Source organism: Simochromis diagramma, unplaced genomic scaffold (assembly GCF_900408965.1).
Source record: "Simochromis diagramma unplaced genomic scaffold, fSimDia1.1 OVJJ01000304.1, whole genome shotgun sequence".
In the NCBI taxonomy this organism is placed as follows: domain Eukaryota; kingdom Metazoa; phylum Chordata; class Actinopteri; order Cichliformes; family Cichlidae; genus Simochromis; species Simochromis diagramma.
In genome coordinates, this window is record NW_024387030.1 from 10,569,780 (window position 1) to 10,592,575 (window position 22,796).

The window sequence follows — 22,796 nt, forward strand, 5'->3', positions numbered from 1 at the left end:
ATTTCGGAATAACCACAAACTCAAATGTACTTTTTTCTCAGTCTCCCTGAGTGTTGCTCCTTTGCGCGTGACTTAAATGTGAATCCCGGCCGTTTCTCTCTTCTCAGATTCCGGGTTCACGTGTAGCAGAAATTCCTCTGATTTGACAAATGTAGCATGGAGTGGTGGAAAAGGGCCCGCTGGCTGTGCCTTCACGCATGCTTAAGCTCCAATTTATTCTGTCCACCTTAGAGCTGGGCTTAAAAGAGAATGGAGAAATTAAGGAAGTTCACTCTTTTCCCTTTTAACTGCACACATTCACTAGAGATCGTATATGAAGACGAGCCCGGGAGCATTACGAATTCTGTTTTCTCCTGGCACGTATCAAAACAGCAGAGGTTTGATAGATATAGATATATATCTATAAAAACATATGCGCGTGTGTGTGTCGGGGGGGGGGGGGGCAATGCACAGGTGCATATTCAGTTGCATGTAATGCTTCCCTTTTAATGCGTTCGTGTGGGTGTGTGCATGCACATATGTGTGCGCGCGCGCGTGTATGTGTTTTGATATCTGTGCCTCTCTGCTTTGCCTCAGTTCAAAAGGGTTTAGTCCCGACAACGTGATGTCGGGCTGCGTCAGCTCCACCAATCCCAGCCTGGATAGCAACATTAGCAGCCAATCAGAAACTCCCAGCAGCCTTTGCTGTGTGCCCCCTTTCCATATTCAGCAACACTAGTCTCAATCTGCTGGCTTCTTTGGGATGTTGCATAAAGCCACCCCCACACCCCCCCCATTCCAACATGCTTCCATATTATAAGTTTCTCATGTCTACGTTCAGTCAACTCTTCAGGAGCACCCCTCCACGCCAGTGAATGACAAACTCTCAACAGTCGGGTGACATTGCATGTCAGAGGGCAGCAGCCGTTTTGTTGCATCTTGAAAGCTGAAAATGTGATTTCGTTGAGGATGATCACCGCTGACTTGCGAGCACATCCAGTTTTTAATGCGGACTCCGGCGCAGTAAAATTTTACCTTATGCACAAGTGCCCACTATGCCTACTTTAAGCTTTAATTAAGCTTTGCTTCATTTGAACATACACTTAAGAAAACACCCATACATACTGTGCATGCAGAGAGCGTACACAGCGGCATAGGCTGCTTGTCGGTGTATTCACTGGACGAGTCCTTGTTACAGAGGCCTGTAGGCCCTGTTTCACTCTCTGTTTTTGCTATCTCCGCACTCCCTGTGGAAGATAGGAGCACCTAATCTGGTCATTTCTTTATCCTGCCAACCTTTCAGCGCAAACCCCACTGTTTCTCTCTGTTACTTCAATATTTGCCTTACCACCCTTTTTTTAAAAGAAATCCTTAACCCTTTTAAACAAGCACCCCCCCCCCACCCCTTTTTTCTCTGATTTCTTATTCTATCTTCTTTCCTCCAATTCTTTCCTCTGTCTTTGCACATTCTGTCCCAGTTTCCCCCTCTCCTCCTGTCTCATCCTATCACCCCCTCCCCCTTCCCACCCCACCCATTTCACCTGCACCCCCTACCCCTGTCCCTTTTGCAGTGAGTGGAGCGGAGGGGCAAGTGAGAGAGCAAACGGCCCGGAGCCCGTCAGTACATCCGCAGAGCAGCACAGTGAGTCGACCGCTCCCCGAGGCCATCCGCTCATCACACAAACACACTCACATTCACTCACTCCTCTTTTATCTCTTAGTCACTCTCTCCTCCCTGCTCCTCATCCCCCCCCCCCCCCCCCCCCCGCTCTCCTCATCTCTTCCTCCGTTCCCCTTGTCCCCCACCCTCTCCGCCGCCCTTCATCTTAACAAGCGAGGCTTTTCCCCTCCTCATTGTTTCCTCCCCATCTCTTTTTCCCCTTCTTTGCTTCCTCTTCCCTCATTCCCTCCATCCTCTCTATTTTTTGAGGCCATGCAGTATTTATGTTGTGGGCTGCTGATGCTGCGTCAGTGAACAGACATCACAGGCGTACGCCGATAGACACAAAAACACAAGTGTACAACTAAAATGGCCGACGCAGCTGTCCTCATTTGATAGCGTCTGCACGTTCATGCACGCTAACCTTTGTAGGTTAGATACTTTAAATAGTTTAGTTAAAAAGAAGAAAAGAAAAAAATGATTGTGAGGTTTTTTTTACATTTGAGCTTGGGGTTTTTTTTTTTGTTCTAAAATCTATATTTTACAATATGAATATAAGTTGCACAGCATTGTTGCTGCATTACATCCTATATGACAAGCTGTATTTAAATGGCTTATTGCCTATCACACATAAACATGATCTATTTGAGTCACCCTAGCAGCGGTTACTTTCTGACAATTGCAATGAGCATGAATATTCCTTTATGTAATATCTTCACCCCAGCTGGCGGCGACACACGCCAATTCCCTGTTGGGGTACCCCCGTGTCCCCCCCGTGTCACCACATCCCTCAATTTCAGGGGTGCCCGTGCACATCCAAAGCCAAAATCCCACAGGAGATGACCTTGACATATAACCCATGACCTCTGCAACCCCCCACACTTCTAATCCAACCCTGTTTCTCTCCTGTGGTTGGCTGAGGTTGGCGGGCTCATTACCAGGTGTCGGTTATTACACCCTCACACATGCTGACGGCCTTAATTTATGGAGATTGAGGCACGTGTGTTCACAGCGTGGGGGTTGAGTTCTGCATGTCCATTTGAATATGTTAAAGTTTTCTAACATTTTCATACTTCATTTTTTCTATGTATTTTTTTTTTCAATTTCCAAATTTGCAACCTTTTTCTGTGGGTTTTTGTGAACGTATTCATATTTCGTGGTAATAACCCAACACTGATGACAACTGGACTGAAAAAATGTATTTAAAAAAATAGAGCTAGACATGAGATTTGGGGTTCCAAAGGTAAGTGTGGTTTCTTCTTTCAAAATTAAAGTCTAAACTAAAGTGTTTTTCAGAATAAAGAGTGATAGTGTCCTAAACATTTTAAGTTTTTTGACAGCCTGTCGTACATTTAATTTGACAGCACACAAAATGAGATCAAATTTATTAAAAGAAAAATAAGATGTGCAGCATTTGAAAAATCAATATTTAAAAAAACATATTCCCTCCAGGGAAGAGAAACTGCATGTACTTAATTCTGGACAGAAACTCAAAGAAGTTAGAGTGTTATTATTGTAACTGTTAATTTGGAGCAGTCAGGGTTTTTTTTTTTATATATTTCTGTTTACTTCATTTTTACATAATTATATAATATGTAAATTTGATCCCAGTAGGAGGTTTGGGTTTGCTGAAACTGCTGACCTGAACTCTGTCTAAAGTAGAGAGGGATATAACTCGAGGAATCCAACTTATGCTCTCAGTATGGACTGACTGGAGTACAATGGTAGAGCTCGCTTCACTGTTGGAGCAGCTAAAAATAAACAGCTCAGGGTTAGAGTCACAGTGGTCTGACAACATGCCCAGAACTATGAAGTGATCATGTTAGAGAGCACTGCTCCTGTATAGAGAAATTAAAAACAGTAAGATGAGGCAGCTTTTCAAAAGAGGTAACTGCAGCGATCTACCTCATGCATTGTCACATAAACAGATGTAGTCGCGGTAACATCCCTGAGAGTCACAGCTCTGATTTAAAACTACCTCCTTTCAGTGTTGTGTCACTACCTCACAGCAAGCTTTGCAATGGCTTATTGTTTTCCTTTGAATGGTTATGTTATATATGCATACAGTACATCTGTCCGTATGTGTGCGAATGCGTTTGCACGTGCAGGAGAGAGTGTGTGTCCGCTGGGGATGCTCTCCTCATCCCATCTCCGTACTCTGCCTCTGTCTCCAGCGCATCAGGAGCGTCTTACATAAGAACAGGGCAAAAATAGCATCTGAGAGTGGAGAGGAGGAGAGAGCTGTGCTGGCACGCACAGTCGTAACAGGACCGCGGGGCACGGCACAACCCTGAGTACTATCACACACACACAAATGCACAGGGAAGACTGCAGTTATCAGGCATTATACATCTTTTTGTGTTTCCGTGCGTGCGTGTGTGTACTTTTCTGACAGAATAGTAGAAATGAGGACTCCGCGAACACCGAATAATTCCCGATGATCTTTCAGCATGGGCACAGGGCTGTGTTAAACCTCCTTCGTAACCAGAGTTGTGTATGCATCGCACTAAACGGAGGTAGAGAGTAAGGAATCAAGAGTTAAAAAATATATAAAAAGAAAAAAGAAACTACATTAGTTCATTAGTTTTCACTGTGCTGCAGTGTAATTGGTATGTGCTGCCAAGTGCAGTAGTTCTGAATTCACTTCACATGTTTTTCCCGCCGTGTTCAGAAGCATGCAGAAAGTCACCAATTATGCAGAAGCGTTTCTTAATTGCAGACACCTACAGAAGCTTGACTGCTGAAATGTTTGTTGTTCTTTCTTCTAATGATTTTTTTGTGCCTCATTTTCTTGTTTTACATCTATTTAAGTGTCAACTGCGCGTTTGAAATACAGGGATGGTAGAGCAGCCGATGAAGACCGAAGGGGAGGTGGGAACGGTACGTGAAGCGGTGGAGTGCTACCAGATGAAAGATCACGGATAAAAAAAATAAGCCCCCACTTCCGTAGGATGGCGGGAAAAATGGAGCATGTTTAAAGTGTGCCACTCGCTCTTCCCTGGCTTGTAATTTCTACCTCCATCACTTGTTCGTCTCCTCCCTCCCTACCAGTTTGTCACAACACCAGCCTTCATTTTAATCTGATTACTTTCTTACTATTTCATCTCTTTTCTTGGCCTGCAAATAATTTTTTTTTTTTTTAATTCACAAGTCTGGCTACTCGCTGGTGCCAGAACCCCCCCCCCCCCAAAATCTCTCTGCATCCTTTCAGCACAAAAAACATATACGTGCATATGGCAAAGAAAGCAAGGAAAGAAATCTGGAAACAAATTAGTAAGTGGGCAATGAGGCAAGAGCTAGAGCAAGAAAGTGAAAAAGCCCAGAGTGCTGAAGGAAGGAGGGAAAGTGAAGTTGGGAGTGGGAGAAATGGCGTGCTTTTATCCCCAACAGCCAGAAGGGACAAGCTGAGTGGAGCCTTTTTGTGTGTGTGTGTGTGTGTGTGTGCAAGGACAAACATTGGAAGAAATTGTATAGAGTTGCAAGAAATCTCAGCAGGTTTAAACGCAACAAGACCCAGAAGAGTTTGCTTCTGCATACGCTGGTTTGTGCACGAGCGTCTCTTGAAGAGAGTAGCTACTCCCTGTGAGACTTCCGCCCTCCCACTTTTTCTCATTGTGGCTTCCATTTGTGTTAAAAGAGATACTTTAAAGGTTCTCATTTGGTCAGGGAGGGGGGTTGGAGGTTGCAGGCATACATCAGTAACCCAGAGAGGCAGTGTTCATATCTATCCATTCACTTCCGTTTATCCTTTCCAGGGTCGAGGGAGGTGCTGGATTCTATCCCAGCTGTCATAGGGCAAGAGGCAGGGTACACCCTAACACATAGAGACACAGACAACCATTCGCACTCACATTGACACCTATGGGCAATTTAGATTAACTGCAGGTTTTTGGAACATGCAAAGTCCACACAGAAAGACCCCTGCCTGATGGTGCCTGATGGTGGAATTGAACTCAGGACCTTCTTGCTGTGCGGCAACAGTGCTAACCACCGTGCCAACGTGCTGCCCTATAGCTATATATCTATATATATATATGTGGATGAGTGTGTTTGTGTGTGTGTACATGTGTCACCTGTAGCCCCTCCTCTTCTGTCCACCCCCATTACCCTCTGCTTTCAGAGGCAAGGCTCTCATGCATAATGCAGAGTGAACAGGGAGGCTCTCATTAATAATTACTGCTGCCTTTGATGGATGGAGAAAATAACGAAGGGGGCTGTTAAAAATGGAGAGACTGAGAGAGACGATGGAGGCGGGAGGGGAGAATCAAGAGTTTTTGGGGTGTTTTCCTCCCCCCCCCTCCTGTTTTTTTTTTTTTTTTTTTTGCCATCATAGTTCTTTGAGGGCTGAATGCTTATGGGGATGGATTTGGAGTTAGTATAATCAAAGGCTAGGCTCATATTTTGGATGGTGTTAATATTTTGATTAGGGAGTGACTCCTTCTGATGGTGGATGGATCTTAGAACTTAATTGTGTTGGAAGCTGCAATTACCACTCCAGGGTGTTTGTCTCTTGGCTTTTCTCTGATATTCCATATCGTCTACCACTTCTTTGTGATGAGAAGCCTTTTTCATCTTTACTTTTTTATGTGAGATATTAAGCTTCCACTGTTTCTGTAAGGTGGAAAATTAATTATGTTCAGCTGTATAAGGAAAAAAAAAAGCTTTAATCAAATTAAAGCGGAGTAAATTTCGAGATATTTGATGGTGTTCCCTGGCATAATTAATATATGTGTTGCTGCATACGACACCATGCACGTGCATATGCAAGCGGTGCTCTGTGTGTGGTCAGCATGCTCAGGACCACAGGTCAGCAGGATAGGTCAGAGGGAAGCGCCAAGCTGCAAAACCCCTTCGAGTTAACCAATCAGAGGAAAGACTCTGAGTGAGAAGCCAATGGAAGATTGAGTTGGTAGCCTTTGATAGAGGGGCAACCATTTACACTGAACAGCAGTGCTGGAGGGTGGGGGGTGCACAATGCAGGTTTACGGAAGATGGAGTTTGAGGGTATAGATGCAGTAAATGCTAAATTAAAGATATAAAAAGGTAAAATTAGAAAATATTACAAAATTGCAGAATATTTGTATTTGAGTTCCAAGCTGGTGGATTATAGAGAACATACACACACTGATTCCAAGCAACAGGGTGACATTTTGAAACTTAATTACTATTAGTTGGTTTTTACTGAAGGTCAGAGCAGTTATGTGTTCATTTTATTTCACTCACTATCCAAGTTACTCCAAGTATGCACTGTCGTAAAATTTACCTGTATGTCGCTTTTACTTAGGATTGCCGATTTCAAATGTATTTATTTGTATTGCATTTATGATACGTATGCCTTCTCTTTGTTTTTAGATCATGTTTTAAGTGTACGAGCATTTGATATTGTTCCAGAAATATTCAGTGAAGCAAATTCCTCAAGGCAGCAACATTAGTAACAGTGAGTTTATTCAACGTGTGTCGGAGAGCAGTCGATGCCTGCTTGTCTGCTCTGATTTGAATGAAGACCAGATGAATACTTATGGCCATTATGCCTGAACAGACTGTGTCACAGATAGGTTGTGACACTCTATGATGTAAGGTAGCATTTAATCTAAAGAGAACACGATATGCAGATCACTGTGTCAGGGAGATATCTTGTCCGTACAGTGAGTGGAAATTGTTATTCTGCCACAGTATAGATTGAACACCCACATCTGAGATGTAACAACAGACATCGCTTACAGTGTGTTGTTTTACCTTACACGTACAACAAATCTTACATTTAGTGACGTAAATATTTGAAGTATGACACGTTTTTTTGTCGTTTTGCCATTTTCATACATAGTTCCACATAATAGGCTGAAAAAGAAATTGGACAGTTGACTTACAAGAAGCTCTGTGACCAGGTGAGACCTGTACCTTTGTTTTTCCATGATAAATTAAGCGGATAATAGATCTGGAGTTGCTTTAAAATGTGGAATTTACATTTTCTATCTGTTTACTGGAGCTGTCAGCTCCAGGTCCAAAGAGCTATTGATGCAAGTGAAGAAGGCCATCATTAGGCTGAAAAGTTAAACCTATCGGGGAGATAGGAAATCTTTAGGAGAGGGGAAATTGAAAGTCTGATGCACTTTTAAAAAGAAGCGCTGCACTGACCAGCTCAGCAAACCAATCCCCCCCCCCCCTCCCCCCAAAAAACACCTAAAGACAACTGAAGCCACCATTATTCAAACTCACAAGGCTGTAACCATTATTTTTACGTTAACAATTGGTTTGAGGAACACTTGTAATGAGAGCAGTTTCATTCTTAGTGACGAACTAGCCCTTATCATCTCTTTACCATCTTTCAGCTCATTGTTTTGGTTTGAACAAACAACACAAATGTACAATATGGGAATTTTTGTTATTGTTGATGTCTGTAACGTAACTTCAAAAGCAAGACCATTCTCACCTTTGTTGGTTGCTTTTACAACTTGTGATTTTAGGGGTAAATCAGATTTTGAAGGTGGTTTACTTTTTGCGAGAGTATATCACCATGGTAACTTGTGCTGCAGACCTAACCTCCTCTGGAACAGGTAATGTTCAACATTAGAGATCTGCAGCTATGAAATCACCACATAAAGATCAAGCAGATCTATGGAAAATAGCTTTACCATTGCATTCATGGATCCAGAGATAGAAGGAGGAGCTGAATTTTTTAAGAGCGTCCAAAGTCTTTGCTTTTCCCTCCTGAGCCTTAGTGATAAATATAGATTCTTAATGCACTTTTATTCCTTTATGCTTTTTCCCTGTTGGCTGTAAACTATTTTACAACAGTTGTTTTGTTCTATAAGCATTAATATACAAATTTAAAACAGGACAGCTATTTGTACTTGTGGATCTTACACTAAATTTTTGAATGTGAAAAAAAAATCCTAAAACTTACTTACTTACATTAAAAATGTTAAAGGAATTTAACAGAATATTGAAATCAAGTTTTCTCCCACGTCTTCCATTATAAAACTGTGATATCAATAATTCTCGTACCTCACATAGTCTGTATTTTTTCCGGCTTTTCTTCCCAGCTTCAAATAGGCTAGACTTTATTAATGTGGGAGGTGTTTTCCAGTCTTACTGACAAAAGTGCTTAAAGTGCTCACACATTCATACAGGGCTTTTAATACTAAACTACTGTTCAGCACTTTTCCTCTCACACACACACTCTCATACTAGCACACATTATCTGTGGCAGTCTGTTTTTATATGTGTTTATTCTCTAAATATTTTTCTAATATCATTGTATTATCTTTCTTTGTAAGATCAGTTGCTCTTCTGTCAGTAGACCTGCCCACATTTGCAATGCCTTTCATGTGAACACACTCGTAGCTAGATTTGGAAGTCCTGGGTTGACTTACTGAGTCGGATTGCCTTGCAATTTTACACAAAATTTTACACAAAAAGTACAGGGCCCAGCACAGTTTCAAAATACAACACAAATGAGCAAAACTGTTGTTTCAAAATGTTGTGTGACTTTTTTCAAGAGTTGCTTCTTGCCAGATGTCTGAAGAGGCAGATGTTTGCCAAAATGTTCACGCCAGTTTGATCCCATGCTGCTGCTTTCTGGCCATGTAGGATATGGTGCCCCAGAAAAATCTGTGTTAAAACAAGAAAAAGAGAAAGGGAAGGAGACACAAAAGCATATTACCTCTACATGACAAAGACACAGCAAAGTGGTTCTGAATATGGTGACAGAAACATGACAAGCTTTAAAATATAAGAATTAACCATTTGTTTTGCTTGCCAATCGCTGACCAGTAGCCAAAAGTGCAGTAAAATGAGAGTGGCTGGAAGGAGGAGTAAACGTGTTGTCCACATGAACTAATCCACCATCAAAATCAGGCTGAAAGGCATATCTGACAGGCCTCTAAACAAGAACACATGTATCAGGGATTCAAGCCCATAACAAAACGCCAATGACTGAAAAAGACAAGGATTTAGAAAGATAGAAGAAGACAAGAATGACACACTTCAGTAAAGAAAGGAAACAAATGCAGAGTGGGAGATGTGTCCACGGATGTCTGAGCTGCTCAGGAGTTTAGCATTTGAAAAGCATAGAAAGGATGGCAGCTGTTTGGCCCCCTAATCAAGTTACAGTATACCTGGATATCCTCCCAAACACTCTGACGTAAAGCTGATGAAAATGTTTGACACTGTCACATAGATGACAAAGAAGAGGAAAATGTGTCCACCTTCATTTGCCCATACACCTACACGACTCAGGCCTTCCTAATGAAAGCCTGAATCTGCTGTGAACTTTGAATTCATTCGGCCTCATGAATTCAAGACGCAGGATGATGACATAATTATGAAAGCCTTTTGCATGCAAATCACATTGTGTCTGCTCTGATTGTGGTGCTTCATGCATTTTTGTGGGGTGTCTTATTTTTCCTTTGTGTGTGTGTGTGTGTATGTGTGTTTTATACAGGTATGAAGCAGCACAATGACCAAGGTACTCAGTATCGTTCAGCCATTTACACATCCAACCCCACTCAGCAGGAGATTGCGCTGAAGAGTAAAGTGGCCTTCCAGCAGGTATGATACCCCCTCACACACATCAGGAGGTTTTATTATTATATTTACTCAAGTATGGGATTGCATATAACCAAACTATAAGCCAAGTAAAGCAGTAGCCACGGAGCGACTCTTGAAAAATGTGAAGAAAGTCTCACACACCTTTCCAGTTAAAAGACTAACGTAATGCATGTATATAAATATGACTGAGTCATCATATATAGGTTTTATCAGTATATAGGAACCTTTTGAGTGTTGCAGCAGTCTAAGTGGTAGTTTGGAGCTTTCTTTATTATTTGAATGGCAATTAAAAATCAGTGTCTGGAGTATCAACCTCTTATGCAGTTTAGTCAAGCAAAACCATCTTTTTAGGTGATATGCATCTAAACCGGCTTTCTTAAACCGAAAGAGAGGAAGGGGGTCAAAAGGCCATCTTAACTGATTTCTAAAGCTCTCCCTTTCAGTGGCGCACGCGTGCTTCTTTTGTTCGTTCTATTGTTCTGCCCATCAGCCTGCCGATCCGTCCGTTGTTCCCGGCATCACCCTCTTCGCTCCTCGAAATGGTATTCATGGATGAGCTGGCAGGGGGCAGAGGGGAGCAAATTATGATCGTTAGGGTTACTTGGGGCTCCCGGGGTCAGCAGCCAGGCGCTGCGGGCCTGTTTTGTTGCCGTGGCAACAACCTCCCAACCTTGGCCTTGGGCTTGGGTCAGAGGTTAGAGAGGAGTGGCAGCTGGGACCATAAAGGTGGGGGAGGAAGAACGTGAAAAGTACGAGAGAGCCAGTTAGATCAGAGAGTCATCGCTGACAGGTTATCAACTGAAGATGACCCTGCCCTTTGGCTGTCAACTGACCACGACCTCATCACACCCACACGCACACAAGCACACATACCACCAAGATACACCCTTGAAGTATTTTTTAAAAAGCTAAAGAGCATGGGGCAAATGGATGAAGCCTGTAACAGTCAACAAAGAAACAGGGAGAGAAATGCACAGATGGCACACATGCATTACCATCTGCATAGTAAGAGACAGGAGGAAATTACATGTGTATGTTTTGAGTTTAAAAGTTCATCTTAGAACTTAGAAACGGCATTCGACCAAACAATCTTACCTGTGATCTGTTTGGCAGCTCTTTGGAGTTCACCCGGTTCACTGTAGGGCCTCAAATGCAAGTGAAAGTGAAAACTTCTAGGAGACCCAGAATAATCAGTAGTTGCGAAGTGCTTACACTGAATTTTCTTGTTACCTGGGACCAATAGCAAGTAGTTTCAATGACCCATTTTCACCTGGAATTTGAGCGTGCGGCACCCTCAACCTCTGGATGCTTGCAGTTGCAAGGACTGCACAGTTCACCTGGTGGGAGACAGCCTGTCTCATTTCAACCTTAACTGGCAAGAGTCAGTCTCGAACAGATTGGAGAAAGGCCTGCAACTAATTGCTATTAAATTTATAAAGGCAGACAGATTGGCATCTGCTCCTTCAAATAATGAAACACACAAACCTGAGTGACTAAGGTTTGTGGCAGGCAATTAACTGTAAATTATGCTTTTTACACCAAAAGCATGTCTTATTTTGTGGCTGATATGTGTGTGTGATAATTGCCTCTAGGAGTGTTTATTTATTTGGAAAGACGGGGGAGATGTTATCAGAATGAGTGTGTAATTGGCATGACTGGATGGCTCAAAGCTGTGAGCGCAGTGCTAAAACTTTGGCTCTGTCCTGTCGCTCTTTATTCAGTCCCCGCTCTGAGTGTTTAGAGACGAGCCACATATTCCTGCTCCACAGTAATACTGGGATTTTATTGAAGCAGAGCAGAACTGAACTGAACTTAATGGAGCGATGGAGGGAGGGGAGGAGGAGTATCCTTGTATGCAAGGCACATACAAGGATACATCTTGCTTTCCTTTTTACAGTGAGCAGAGCCGGTTCCAGTGTTTCAGACATTTCTACACAGACGTCAGGACATAATTCAATCATCTCTCCATGGCTTTTTTCCAGGGTTCTGTTGCCTTTATCCCATTTATCAATGCTCCCCGTCTAGCCCAAACTCAAATATATGTCAAAGGTAGCATCATGATGGTGTAAAATCTTTATAAGATCAAACAAAAACATCAAGAATGAGATTTCCATACCAGATCAGTTGGGGCCCCGAGTTAAAAATGACCTCCTCCGGTGCTGTTTGCCAACAAGGTGCTGGTGGAAACTGATCTATTGTTGGCTAAAGACAAAGAAAGCAGAGATATGGAAGTTGTGTTCGGACTCAGTGAGAGAGAAGGATGATCTGTACATGAGAGTAAGAAGCAGGTGAAAGAGAGGTGGAGGCATGCTCTGGAGACAAGAGGAGTGAAAGTCTGTAGAAACAAGGCACAATACATCCGTGTGAATGAGAGGGAGACAGGTATGACAGTGAGGCTGCAGGTAGTGAAGGTATATTAGTTTGAATACCTGGGATCAACCATCCAGAGCAAAGGAAAGGGCACAAGAGAGGTGAAGAAGAGGATGTAGGCAGCGTGAAGTGGGAGGAGATGAGTGTCAGGGTAACTTGTCACAGAAGGACAGCAGCATGAGTGAAAGGAAAGGATGTATTGTTTGGAGATGGTGGAACTGAGAAAAAGACCAGAGGAGGAGCTGAAGACAGCAGAGATTTTTTTGGGACTGACCAGACAAGATTAAAAATGAGTCCATCAGAGCTTAGCTGAGGTTGACCAGTTTGGAGAGAAAGTTAGAGAAGCAAGGCTGAGATTGTTTGGACATGTGCAGAGGAGGGATAGTGGATATATTGGGCATGTTAAATACGGAAGCTGCCAGAGAGGAGGAAAGGGATAGTGTGAGACGGAGGCAACGGCTAAAGGGAGAACCTGAAAGAAGAAAACCCAGACCAATGCACGCATTTGGTACAGTAACAATATCCTCATTAACACGTGGATCTTATATAGCGCTTGTCTACTGTAAGTACTCACAGCGCTTTACACAACATGGCTCAATCACCCATTCACGCTCCTTCATACAGGGACTCTTTTCTATACTAAACATCTGATATGGACGGCAACAAACACCCACAGATTTGTGATTTATCACAGTTAATCTCTGTTTTATTGCAAACACATTGCATGTAAGTGCCAACTTGACCCAATTCAAAGGAAAAATCAACAGCACGCCGACTGCCTCTTATTGCCGTTTTGTCCCTGTTTTATCGCCATCTTGACACACCAAAGTTGCTTTGAAGATGGCAACTGACTGAGTAGTCTCAGATCTGGTCCCCGTCTTTGATGTGATCATTTCAAACATTGATGGTACACAGTCATAATGACTTCGGTCACATACGACTAAGACTTTAGATGAATGAAATCAGGCAGATATAAAAGGTTGCTTTGGCGTTTTTTTTCTCCTAAAGTTCATTGTTAAATATCTCTTTTTTATTAGCGAGGATAGCAGCCATGCTAAATCTTTGCGTTATTGTCCAGCTGTTGTGTTTCCTTATCATTACTCAACACAAAACATTAGTTTTAAATGGTAACTTGCTACTTAAGAGGACGTGTTATGTCTGTATATTTGAAACTTTTCACATGTCATTACATTATTCATTCATTCATTTGTTACCAACTATGAGCAGGGAAATTATATCATCTATTTATTGCCCCTCCACTTTGAAATAATTCAGCCATCCCGAATCTCCTGTAGAACTTTCAGTCATTTTAAACATTATTTTGTACACCGAAAAGGCGTAACATGATCACGTGCCTAATATTGTGTTGTTGCCTAAACAGCCCTGACCTGTCGAAGCGTGGACTACATGAAGGTAGAAGGTGTGCTATTTTATCTTGCAGATCCTCTTAAGTCATGTAAAATGCGAGATGTTGGGTTTGTTTGTCCAGCACATCCCACAAATGCTTGATCAGTTGAGATCTGGGGAATTTGGAAGTCAAGTCAATGCCTCAAACTTGTTGTTGTTCTCCTCAAACCATTCCTGAACCTATTTTGCTTTGTGGCAGGGTGCATTATCCTCTCCATTAAGGGTGTACATGGTGTACAACAAAGTTTCCCAAAAGAACATTGCCCAAAGCATCACACTGCCTTCACCGGCTTGCCTTCTTCCCCTAGTGCATCCTGGTGTTTCCCAGATGAGTGACGCGCACTTACCCCATCATCTATGTGATACCCCAGACCAGGCTACCTTCTTCCATAGCTTCTATTGATCCATTGGTCTAGCCATCACAGTTTGGCCCCATTTGGCTCTGGTCCAACTCAAATCCTTATTTTTCCTGCTTCTAAAACAACGTTGAGGACAAAATGTTCACTTGCTGCCTAATGTATCCCACACAGTAACAGGCCCCATGACCACCTGTCAGTGGTCAAAATGTTATGCCTGATCGATGTATGATCCCCAGCAGGTCAGCAGATTAGGCTCAGCTTTTCCAGGCAGCTCTAGACTAGAGAAAGTTACAATATCAAAATGTTATTGTAATATTATTAAATGATTTTCTATTATGAATTTGAGATTTTTTAAGACAAGATGAGATGTTTTTCTTTTTTTTAATAATTAAAATAGCCAGAAAAATTAAATGTAATTCTTTACAAGTAGATGAATGTTAAACAAACAAACTGAGTTTGTATCACAGCACAGAAAAGGCTGTTATAGTGAGCATTATATCATCACCTGCCTGAGAAGGGCTGAGAATAAATAACCAGTCCATAGAAGACCCTTCAAAACACACACACTCACATTTGCAAACTTCTAGAATAGAAACGGTATTCACTCAATCTCCCCGACTCTCTGGAACGCTGCTGACTCCACCAATCTGTCAGCCACTTCAGTGGCACCCCAGTTCCATCTGAGGGCCACTGGGACCACTGGGATACGTATCTTCCCAAAGCAGCTGACACACTCTGAACCAAAATGGCAGCTTCCTGCCCTGAAATGGTTGCCTCGCCACATTGATGCTGAGTCTCAAGAACGTCTGGCTTGAAAACAGCATCTCTACGGAGGAAGAGCTTGCTGTGTGTGTGTGTGTGCGCTTGTGAGGTTGTATGTGAGTGTGTATTTTATCCTGAAAGCCCAATGCTGTCTGGGAGAGCATCAGGAGAAGTGAATGCATGTTCAAGAAGAGTGACAAGAGAGAGTGGGTGGAGGCGATCTAAGACAACCAGAGATAAGGCATCACAAAATCCCTATTCCACCCCACTGCCAGCACATGACTCACCCACACTCGCGTGTACATACAGACGCACACAGACATACATTTGGCACATACAGGCACAGCCCAATGAATAATTAACCCATACGAAGAGTCTCTTCTGCAGGGCTTTCAGTTTCTTAACTTCAGCATTGAGAGGGGGGGGGGGTACATGGAGGCTTGGGAGAGTGAGGCAGAAAAGCTTGTTTAAGCGCGAGAGCAGAGAGGGAGGGGGGAGGGGGTGGGTGAGGGAGAGGAGGGGAGGGGAGGAGAAGGGGGTTCTCTATAATGAAATTTGAAATTTGCAGAACATCAAAGGCTTCTGTAGCCAAGCTGCTGTGGCAGCAGAGCAGAGAGGAGGAGTGCATCACTTTCTCTCCCTCTGTCTTCCCCCATCCCTCTTTTCCCCCCCATCTCTTTTTCTTTCTATCCCTCCCTCTCTGCTAAAATGTGTCTCCCTTGAGCTGGGGTGAGGGGCGTGGGGGTGAGTGGAGGGTGAGAGAGAGAAGGGATGGGAAGAGTTGATTAGGAGAGTCGGGGGGTGGGGGTGGCTTAGAGATGGGTTAGGGGAGAGAAAAATGGATGAACGGGGGGTTCTATATATATATACACGTGTGTGTGTGCGTGTGTGTGCATGTATGAACAATAGGTTTTATCAAGCCAGCTTGAATACTGCGTGCGTGTGTATGCGCACATGCATGTGTGCAGGGCCTTGGAGGGGTGAGTGTGCCCTCTGATAAAGCATCCTAACTTAATGAGCTTGAAATGGGTGGGGGGGTGGAGGGTGTAGGGGTGGTGCGCAGGGGTTCGGATGATGGCTGGAAAAAAAAAAGGAGGAGATCATTTGAGGCTAGAAGTCTTGAGGAGAAGCCCGAGGGCTGTTAAAACAGGGCACAACATCAGCAGGTTTCAGAATCACGCTTCTCGTCGCACAAGCTCACGTTCCACATTTTGGAAAGTCGTCAGAAAGTGAGATTTACCCTTCCAGTGATTCCCCGGCTCTAGCGTTCTCAACCCAGTCGGTGCTGCACATTTTTTTAAAAAAAATTTGTTTAAATTTAGCCGCGCGCCGAACTGATCAATATTAAAACAGCATTATCGGCTTAGATGAATTAATAAGTAGAAAAATTTTAGTGGAATATTGTTCGCAGGCAACTTCTTTTTTTTAAGTCGCCGCCTGCGAGTGAGATGTTGCCGATCGCCTTGCAGCTGCGATGTTCAAAGGCGATCGCTTTTCACGGGAACGTCGAGCTGATCTTCTGCATTTGGGGTCTTCTGATAGCGAAGCTACTTGTTGTCTGCCCTGGGAAAAAGAAAAGAATGCAGGAGCGTGCACCACCTTGCTCCGAGACTGAAGAGCGTGCATCCTCTCTCTCCCGCTCGAAATGTAGGAGTGTTTTTTTCTGCTCACAAAATGTAGGAGCCCTCGCTTAAGAAGCCCAGCTAAAATGGATGCCTGACCCATGATGACAGAGGGAAAGAGAGATGAGCAGAGCAGGCAAAAAAAAGAAAAAGAAAAATCACAGTTGCACACATACAGATGCAGCGATGTGCATGATGAGTTTTACACTCATTGCATTTCACAAAACCTCACATGAACAATACAATATCCTTTTTTTCTGTTATTGTGTATGACCACACTCTGGTCACTGGTCTTCACTCCATTTCTTCAAAAGTCGCTCTTTTGCTCCATTTTTTTCTCTTTTTGTATTTCCCTTAGAGTCCTTCCATCACTCCCACTCTGCCTCTCTCCCCGAGGTCACTGAGGGCAAGCATGGTGCCGTGGACTGGAGCATGAATATCACGTCGGGCTTTTTCGTGTATTTGCAGGCAGAGCCGCAGCCCGGCATTTCGCCACAGAGCAGGTTTGCCGTCCGTAGTACTCAGAGTGTATTTACATTTTTAAGATGTTGAAGAGCTTTTTGTGCTCCAGAGTTCAGGTTTGCAGCTGCAGTCAGTGCCGTGCTGGCTTTTAGATCTGAGCGAAAGGAGATGGATAGCGGGTAGGAACGTGCAAATCTTATTTTGTCTTTGCGCATACATGCGAACAACTGCTTTGCTCGAGTATTAACATTTTATGCTTCTTTATATTTCCACTTCTTTTGCCTTTTAGCCGTTACATTCAGTACATTTAAACACGATAAAACATTAATTCAGTATTATAGAATATATACTACCCAACGCTTCGTAAAAGAGTCGAAACTCGCCTAATTACGCAACTTTAAAGTCTGATTACACAGTAAGTCATCAACACAGACAGGCAAAGCACGATGAATAATTAACCCATACGAAGAGTGTTTTCTGCAGGGCTGCAATTTTGCTTAAGTTCTCAGTACTTTTTCATCCACAGTTAAACTATCAGATTTACATTGTAAATATACTGAAATTTATGGCAACACTGTACTTAATTATGATAATGGCAATAAAGCTAATTGGAATTAGCGACCAAGACGGAGGTGAGAGCTCAAAAGAAAAATGGAGAGACCCAAATAGCAGCAGTGACACACCGGTGAAAGTATAGCGGACTAAGTCATGATTACATAAACCACCGAATTGAGGTCATATCCCTCTTTCAAATGTCTTCACCGTGAGTCACTGAGTGTCACAAACTCTATGTCAGTGCCTGTCTCTTCCCCACCACTCTGCAGCCGTAGGCCTTCCGAGGGAAGACGACACAGAGAGACAAGGCAGTGGGGTAAGGAAGAGAGAGAGGGAGAGAGTACATTTTTCCTCCTCCACCTCAACCCTCTCTCGGGGTGTCACGTCCTATTTGTGTCCCGGGGCCGCCTCTCTAGCGATGGCGATGGTGCGAGGGGCTCTCTCGCTTGGATGGCGAACAGGGAGGACTTGGTAGCACGAAGCAAAGTCCTCTGTGCTCACATGGGAGAAAGAGCGAGAGAATCGGCAATGGAGGGAGATGCAGAGAGAGAGAGAGAAACAGACATGCACCCATTCAGCCATGTCTTTGACATGGGAGTCTTTCCGACAGGCGTGAAGAAAGGAAGGGCTGACTGGGCTGAGTGAGCTCAGCCCTGGACACACACACAAACATGTTTTTGTCACTTAAGAGGACATTGCATTGACTTGCGTTCATTAGCTTCAGATTTAATCCAGCAAGCCACGACTAGCCGCAATGCTAACTATGATCTTTGCTAAATAAAAACATATTAACCCTAAAAGGATTCGCTTTTTGGGGATCAGGTCCCCATGATGTGGATTTGTGACAAGATATCTGACTCCACAAATTGACTAACAGCACACACACCTTTTGCATCAGCCGTCTCACACTCATATACATATTTGCACATGCAAACACGCTTCTGCCTGTCTCTCGGTAACCATCATTTGAACGTCATCAACTTTTTCCTTTCTAGAATTTTCTCCCCCTCATCTTTACATCCTTTCCTACCCTCCATATTCTTCCTTCCATGCCTTTGCTGCTGCCGCCGCTGCTGCAGTGAGAGAGAGAGAAAGCAAAGCCACATAAGGTTATACACAGTGGCATGACGCCATGCATTTTGATTTATAGATCTAAAATGGCCGCCGTGTTGTGACTGCTGTACAAGGCTGGATGGAGAGCGAGGGAGTGGTGTGGGGGTGTCAGGGTGGAGGTGTATGTATACTCAGAATAGCAGACCTTTGCTTGGACGTGGCGCTCCCTTCACACGGAGCATCCTCTGCCCCGGAGGGTTCTCTGCTACTGTGGTTTGGTGGTGATGGCTGATTAATTAGGCCATGATGTACAAAGCTCTTTGCTTGTGCCGGCTGGCTAACCACAGTGCTGGTGGATACAAGCAGGAAAATTGGTTCTTCTTTAGCAGACTGCTCACAGTTTGCCTTTTTAAAAGGTAAATACGTCTGTGCTCGTGAGGCTCGGGCTCTGTGTTAAGGACTGCATTGTGTTGTAGTTTGGATTGTGGACACTGGGTCCTTCCTGCAGGGAGATTAGAGCCCTCACATTGTAGCGGCAACCACTGAGGAGTTAGAGGTCAGCTGCTGCCTCAGCCTCTCTGTGGGGTGCAGAGCTTTGATTTACTGACTCTACTGCATCACCTCCAGCAAACCCGAGCACACACGGTTAGTACCACACTGCCTCCATGTGGGCAACATCACACACTACCCTGCTGCTTTTCACTGACATTAGTGTCAGTTAGAAATGATATTTTTTCTGATATTGTCTCCCTCTCTCATCACACAATTACTGATGACCAAAGGTATGAGGTTAGCTTGTTGAACTCTCACAGCTAAATAGCTCTAGGCAGTGAAAAACAGCATACCGCTGCTTCATCGTGAGTTTTTATTGTTTCTATTTTCCAACAGACTCATCAGCTCAGTTATAATTAGTAATTTAATCAAAGAAATTGTAACAGTTTTGATGATGGACTGACTGATTTAACAAGCAAAATCTGGTCGTGTGGGTTTTTTACTAAGTATAATCACTGTCTACTTCATTGGCTTTAGCTATTCAAGTGTTTGTTAATACAAATATCTAATCAGCCAATCACATGACAGCAACTGTATGTATTTAGGCATATAGACATGGTCAAGATGATGTGCTGAAGATAAAACTGAATATCAGAATGGGGAAGAAAAGTGGTTTAAGCTGCACGGCCGTCCCTTGGGTTTAGCAGCAGTTCTCTGAATGACAATGCCTTGTTGATGCCAGAGGTCAAAGGAGAATGGCCAGATTTCTTCGAGCTGACAGGAGGGCAACAGTAACACTATAACAACTTGACACAACCAAGGTATGCAGACCACACCCAGCGCCACTTCTGTCAGCTTAGAACAGTAACGTGAGGCTACAATTCACAAAATCTGACAACATGGAAAATTGGAAAATGCTGCCTGGTCTGATGAGTCTCGATTTCTGCTGAGACATCAAAATTTGCCATAAATTCCTGAAAACACAAATCCTTACCGCTGGTGGAGGTTTAATGGTGTTTCGTGGCACACTTTAGGTCCCTTAGGACCATTTGTACATGGTTGCTAACCATGTACATCCGTTTATGACTGCAGTCAATATGGAGCAAAATCCCTGATTATGTTTCCATTGGCGTGAAGAATTAAGGAAAAAGGGATCCAGCCTAGTGCTGGCAATATGTACCCTATCCCTAACCCTAAAGTGACCAGCGAGTGTATAAAAATGTCAACTTAACAGTAACTAATCAATTTTCAACAAACAAAATATGGATTAATTAACCCCAACCCTGATTACCAGCGGTGCTGGTTAATAAAAATGAAGCAGAAGAGCTCTCATAAAACCAAAGTGATGAGCCAAAACCTGCTCAGAAGGACTGTAAAGTTTAGGGATAGATCTTTGAGGTTTGTACAATCACAACCTTCTACACAATACTCTTATCGGATATAAACAACATACTTAATGACTTACATGCAGAAGGTAAGAACATGCTCATCCTTCTTGAGCACATTCAGCTCTTGTTTTGTTGTACTTTCTGAGCCCATCTGACGCCCCCACAAAGCAAAGCACCTCAGTGCTGCAAACTGCTCTCTCTGAGGTGTAGCAATCTGTTGTACACACAAGCTACTTGTTGCCCACAGACAGTCCCAGTGCAGCTCAGACTTGTTGTTTGTCAGCTCTCAGGAGCACTGATCTAGAGAGGCCTGAGTGCTTGTATTATTAGATAGAGAAAACCACTCAGCACAGCAGGTAAACCTTTGATATATCTGTCAGAGGTGTTTTTCAAGGCGTTATGAGTGTCTATGTGAACGAGCGTGCTGCTTTAGTGGGTTTGAAGCCTTCTCTCAAGGTGTTTAGAAAAGGCTAAGTGTGAAAATGTCTTAAAGAGGCCTCAAAGAGAGCGGATACTCTTTGATGCTTTGTCCCACAGAGAGAGCCACAGACGCACGCTGCACTACAAAACAAAAGATGTTCCTTTCTTCTGTCACTCAATCACCCTGCTTTCTAGTTGAGGAGCAGAAACCCTTTACTGTATGAGGGAGATGTATTGGAAGTTCACACGCAATACACTACAGAATTTGAAAAAAAAAAACATTTAAGAGGTGTGTTCATTTGAGGAAGCTAAGGGAGTTGGAGAAAGCAATGCTGAATATATTTCACGAGTGTGGTAATGAAAGCAGTGTGGAGGATACAAACCCACAACGTAATGACAATGACTAACCTCAGTCAATGGCATCACTGTGCTGAGCATCAGCTGAATAACAAACAGTGTACACTATGAACAGGTGCTTTTTTTTCTTTTCTGTTTTTTTCTCAGTTTGCATTCAGTTTTAACTAAAGTGGTGAATGTTTGTGTTTTGTCTCTAGGAGCTGGAGAAAAAAGGATATGGTCCCATTACAACTGAGATTCTGGTTGGGCAGCAGTTTTACTACGCTGAGGACTATCACCAGCAGTACCTGAAGAAGGTACCTAAAGGCTACTGTGGCCTCAAAGGCACCGGGATTTCCTGTCCCATCGGCGCCAGAAAGGATGAACTGTGAGCCACGTGTGGTGAGAGAGGGAAAATACTCAGCTCGCAGAATACGCTTCTAGGCACTAATTTCATTGTTCGCAGTCCATGCATCTAATTCATTTTCTTTTTCTTATAAATGGACTGTATCTACAATGCATCTGTCCGTATTTGTAAGATAATAACACATTAGTCAACATCATTACTGAGCCTCATATCTGTTATAAGCTTCAGTAATTCCTGGCTGCCTTCCAGCTATGGAGAACACAAACATGTGTAAAACATTTTTTGAGAGATTTTCTAAATAAAACAAAACAAAAAAAACCTTGAAAAACTTGGAGAGCAATGACACAAAATAAATGTTTAAAAGCTGCATAAAAATTAATTCGAAACATGATTGAATTTTGTATTGCAGTGCTCTTTTTGACTGCAGTAACTAACAGCTTCCAGAGGGTGGCGAGATTTCACAAAAGAAATCCATACGTTATGTATAATATACATATAATGTGGGATGATATTGCAAAGGAAGAGTGTATAAACATTGTCTTGGTAAACTGGAAGATGAAACGGTTTTCTAACCTGATCCGTGTAATCCGTCTCACCTCCAACACTGCCACAGCACTGTGACAAAGCTCAGTTTCTTATACTTCTTAGCAGGCAAAGACACCAATACTAGCTTGATTTTAATGCTGTTTTTCTTTAGTTTTTAACTTTTCTAAACACTGCAATTGAATTCCTTTTATTACTTGTTGCCTTTCTTATTATTACACTGGAAATAAAAATGTTTCTCCTCCTACCTTATGTTTAGTGTGCAGGTGTTTGTGTATATATGTGTCAGTATGTGTTAATTTATGCATATGTCTGCCCACAAAGCTCTGTATATATACACACACAGATATCTATATTTATAAAATAAAGAAAAACCACTGCGTAAAGTATTTTGTCCCCTTTTCAGCCCCATTTGAGAAGGGACGTACCACTGGGGGGACAAATGGGTGACTCACTGTGATAAACAGATGC

The 22,796-nt window shown here is 43.0% G+C and overlaps 1 protein-coding gene across 3 annotated transcripts in view; it reads left to right on the plus strand.

The window, feature by feature from the left end:
- The window catches only part of si:ch1073-358c10.1 (peptide methionine sulfoxide reductase MsrA 1), a 53,422-nt gene extending 30,845 nt beyond the window's left edge, over positions 1 to 22,577 (plus strand). For all 3 annotated transcript variants that reach the window (XM_040041513.1, XM_040041512.1, XM_040041514.1), the window contains exons 5-6: positions 10,083 to 10,189; positions 21,634 to 22,577. In XM_040041513.1, the coding sequence (XP_039897447.1) occupies positions 10,083 to 10,189; positions 21,634 to 21,807 (281 nt within the window). In that variant the 3' untranslated portion in view covers positions 21,808 to 22,577. The remainder of the gene's footprint in view (positions 1 to 10,082; positions 10,190 to 21,633) is intronic.
- The last annotated feature ends 219 nt before the right edge of the window (positions 22,578 to 22,796 follow it).